Below are 4,580 nucleotides of genomic sequence, written 5' to 3' on the forward strand. Positions count from 1 at the left end.
TAGATACACAGACAGATAGACAGACAGATAGATAGATAGATAGACAGATAGATAGATACACAGATAGACAGATAGATAAATAGATAGATATATATAGATAGATAGTCAGATAGATAAATAGATAGATAGATAGTCATATATATATATAGATAGATGATAGATAGACAGACAGACAGACAGACAGACAGACAGACATCCCGTCACAGACTCACAGCTAGTGTTGTTCTCACAGAATGAAACACTGAACGCCATCGACACGAGCTTTCAGAAGATAGCGACACGAGCTTTCAGAAGATAGCGACACGAGCGACTGAATGAAGCGCATCCGAGAACTGAAGCGTCACATCCTTTGTGCCAGCCATCATCTGCGCGGCGGTGTGCCTGTGAATATGTGCGGCAGATTATCACTCATTGTGCCCTACGTGTAAATGCTGACGCTCATTCGGGCGTCCATCATTCAGCAGCGAGAGAAAGCGGAACGGGAGAAGCGCGCGTTTGCGTTATTCCACCAAGCCGCGGCTTTATTGAAACATGTAGCGAGCACGCATTAGTGACGTCGCCGCCGCACATCGCGTTACGTCACATGCTGGTAAATCCGTCTCGTCTCGTCGTGCGCCGAATGGATTGCGACCGGCTTGCTAATAAAGCGGGACGCGGTCGGCGCGCGCTTGTGGAATGACACTGTCGCGCGACAGCCATCCGTCCATCCGCGCAGCAGCTGATGTTTGATGGACACCGAGCGCGGAGCGGCTTGATTTCTCAGCCGTGAAGGATGAAAAACCACGAGTATCAGCAAATAGACCCTCAGGCACTCGTGACTCCTACCCCGACGCCTCCACCGCGACCTCTTCCCGAGCACAAGCCCAGACGAGCCCGGAGGAGATGGGAGGTGTTTCCCGGGAAGAACCGCTTCTGCTGTGACGGTCGCATGATCGCGGCGCGTCAGAGCGGCGTGCTGCCGCTCACACTGGGACTCATCCTGCTCACCAGCGGACTCTTCTTCATATTCGAGTAAGTCCGCGGGGCTTAGAGAGCATCTAAGCAAGAAGTGCTGTCGGAAAGCATGAGGCACGCCACAGTGTAGGCCTAGGAAAGACGGGTGCATCTCAGGTTATAAGTAAAAATAAATAAAATCCCCGTGCACGACTAATTGCACACCTGCTTCCAAATGCCCTTGAATTGGGACGTGTTTGTTAATTAAAGCTAGCTGACATATTAAAAGGACAGTTCTCGCACTCGAGAAAATTGTCATAATTTGTTCATCCTCATGTCGTTATGAAACTGCATGACTTTCGTGTGTGTAACAAAGATTTGTCTGTCTGTCAAAATCTGTTTGGTTGCCAACCGTGCTGGGAAGGTTACTTACTGATTACAAATTGCATGACACAGTTGTAACGTAATGCCTATAAGATAGTACTTTATGATTACTATTAGATTACCTTTGACTTTTTAAAATTTGAAAGATGCAATCATTTATTGAATTTTGAATTATTTGAATATTCGAATTATTTTGAATAATTTATTGCCATGTGTGAATATGTTATCATGTAAATACGAGTATGTTATGTAATATAATCTAATTTCAGCCATTGACTACTGTCTTGATTATGTAACCCAGATTACATGTGATCGGTAACTACCCAGCACACGTAATGCCTATAAGATAGTAATTTATGATTACTATTAGATTACCTTTGACTTTTTAAAATTTGAAAGATGCAATCATTTATTGAATTTGAATTATTTGAATATTCGAATTATTTTGAATAATTTATTGCCATGTGTGAATATGTTATCATGTAAATACGAGTATGTTATGTAATATAATCTAATTTCAGCCATTGACTACTGTCTTGATTATGTAACCCAGATTACATGTGATCGGTAACTACCCAGCACTGGTTACCAACATTCTTCAAGAAATCTTGTTTTGTGTTCACAGAAGAAAGAAATGGAAATAGAAATTTTCATTTTTTTTAAGTCAAGCATAAACTACATAATGAAGATAATGTTGAACTGCAACTGCAAGATAAACAGTAGGTTTCCATTGTGACAACTTACCCCCTTCATGTGACCGCATGCTTCCATAGCAATATAGTCTCCCAAAATAGCTTATGTCTGTGTTATAAGAGCTCGTTAGCCTGTCTGCAATTGTTTCATTTATAATAATAACTAACTGGAAATATTCCGTAGGCAAGATTAATACTGAGAATGAACTCTTGAGAAATATTCACTGGAGCAAAATGTGTCTCCCTCTTCTAATTCATGCAGTAATTGAGATTGTAGTATGAATCTGCATGTGAAATGTAGTGTCTCTCTCAGGACATTATTTGTACTGAAGCCACTTTTAAGGACTTAATTAATGATGTATGGTTACTTAAAAGTGGCTCTTAATTTTGGTGTTAATCATACCCCTCATTTTAAAGCTTTTCCCTGTGGATGCCACACATTAAATAGAGATTGAGTTTGATTCTAGAGTTCAAATCTTTATATTATTGCATTAGCAATCAGTTCTTGTGCGGATTCTCTTTATAGGGCGTTTGTTTAGCGTTAGACATCAGAATCTGCAGAGCTGCAGGGAATGGAACCGTTTAATGGAGCAGCGCAGTATTTTAAAGCCTTCTTGTTCCACAATCAATGTTTTCCTAATTGAGGCGTTGTGTGGTTCCAGCTGCCCGTTCCTGGTGAAGCACCTCACCAGCTGCATCCCGGCCATCGGAGGGGTCCTGTTTGTGTTTGTGATCATCTCTCTCCTCCAGACCAGCTTCACGGATCCGGGGATTCTGCCCCGGGCCACACCAGAGGAGGCCGCAGACATTGAGAAACAGATCGGTGAGGGAGCACACATCTCGTCCAGATAAATAGTGCACTGCTCACTGCGTAATGCACTGTACACTCTTAAAAATAAAGGTTCTTTATTGGCATCTATGGTTGCACGAAGAACTTTGAACATCCATGGAACCTTTTCATTCCACAAAAGGTTCTTTATATTTAGATTATTAGAATGTTCTTCACACTAAGAAAAATGTTTCACTGAAAGGTTCTTTAAGGGAACCAAAAATGGTGACCCATACTTGGAATTAGTGCTCTGCATTTAACCCATCCTTAGTGCACACACACAGCAGTGAACACACACACACTGTGAACACACACCCGGAGCAGTGGGCAGCCATTTTTTTGCTGCGGCGCCCGGGGAGCAGTTGGGGGTTCGGTGACTTCCTCAAGGGCACCTGTACATTCACTCCCCCCACCTACAATCCCTGCCGGTACGAGACTCGAACCCGCAGCCTTTGGGTTACGAGTCCGACTCTCTAACCATTAGGCCACGACTTCCCCAGGGAAGGAGTGTATATGCTGTATACTGCATACTATTTCAGTTGTCATCTACCGAGATAAATTGGATTACTTTGCATTTTTAATCTAAGATTGGCCAAAATGTCTTTTGATAGCTGATTATATAATGAGCTAAGAATGAGTCGTCTGATGTTGCTTCTGGTTCATTCGTCACTCTGGATATGTAAGGTCAAGTCTAGGGCATTGCATTATGGGATAGAGGGCTCAGTGCAGTGTGCTCTGTTGCTGCTACATTTTGGCGAATATATAAGGTCCTCCATATTCATGCATACAGATATAGATAAAGACTGTATACGTGCTTTACAGGCTATTGCAGAAAGGAAAGAGAAAATCACATTATTCCAAATTTACAACTTAAAAACTGAAATGGAAAACAATTCTTATTAATTAAATTAAGTTGTTAAACTACAATGTACAAAAAGTATTCGTGCTGCCTTAAAATGTTAAATACAGAGTTCTGGCATGAAACTCTAGATGGCGCAGTCCGATAGGTCTAACTCAATCTGACCTAATGACATCATTATCACATGGCACAGCTGATTGGTTCTCTCCTGTATCGGTAGCCAATGAGCTAGCTGCTCAACATTCAAAAATATGACTGGTGCTTGCTTCAGCTTGCAGCTTGCTTCAGAAACCCTCCACCTTCCCCAGCTCCACCTGTATAGATCTGCTACGAGGTGATTCATTTATGCTATATGGGGGTTATTTCAGGTATAAACCTGGCATTGTGTGCTATGAATATTGTTGGTTCTTTGACGAATTGTTTTGTTCCTCTGTTGTAAGTGGCTTTAAAGGGTTAGTTCACCCCAAAATGCTCAGACCCTGCATAGACAGCAACGCAACTGTAATGTTCCCAGGTCCAGAAACGTGTAAGGACATCGGTAAAACAGTCCATGTGACATCAGTGGCTCAACTTCAGTTTTGCAAAGCTACGAGAATACTTTTTGTGCGCAAAGAAAACAAAAATAACAATTTATTGAGAATACTTTTTGAGCGCAAAGAAAAAAAAAATTTTTTTTTTTCAATAATTCTTCTCCCCCGAGTTACGTCTTCCACCATTTTAGAGAGTACTCAAGAGCGTAATGGACATAATCAGCGTTGTTTATGTTTGGGGGAGAAAGCGCCGCGCATGAACATAATCTGCGTAATCAGTAGGGGTGCTCCGATTGATCGGCTGATAATCACGTTGGGATGATTGATCGGCGGTCTCTAAAAAGGCCGATCTC

General features: G+C 42.1%; 1 protein-coding gene across 1 annotated transcript in view; it reads left to right on the top strand.

Annotated features, from left to right (window-relative positions):
- Positions 1 to 566: 566 nt before the first annotated feature.
- Positions 567 to 4,580, top strand: part of LOC107689541 (palmitoyltransferase ZDHHC18-like) — a 33,933-nt gene continuing 29,919 nt past the window's right edge. The window contains exons 1-2 of the mRNA XM_016487560.1: positions 567 to 1,011; positions 2,672 to 2,832. Of these exons, the coding sequence (XP_016343046.1) occupies positions 773 to 1,011; positions 2,672 to 2,832 (400 nt within the window). The 5' untranslated portion in view covers positions 567 to 772. The remainder of the gene's footprint in view (positions 1,012 to 2,671; positions 2,833 to 4,580) is intronic.

Source organism: Sinocyclocheilus anshuiensis, unplaced genomic scaffold (genome assembly GCF_001515605.1).
Source record: "Sinocyclocheilus anshuiensis isolate Anshui unplaced genomic scaffold, SAMN03320099.WGS_v1.1 scaffold369, whole genome shotgun sequence".
In the NCBI taxonomy this organism is placed as follows: Eukaryota; Metazoa; Chordata; class Actinopteri; order Cypriniformes; family Cyprinidae; genus Sinocyclocheilus; species Sinocyclocheilus anshuiensis.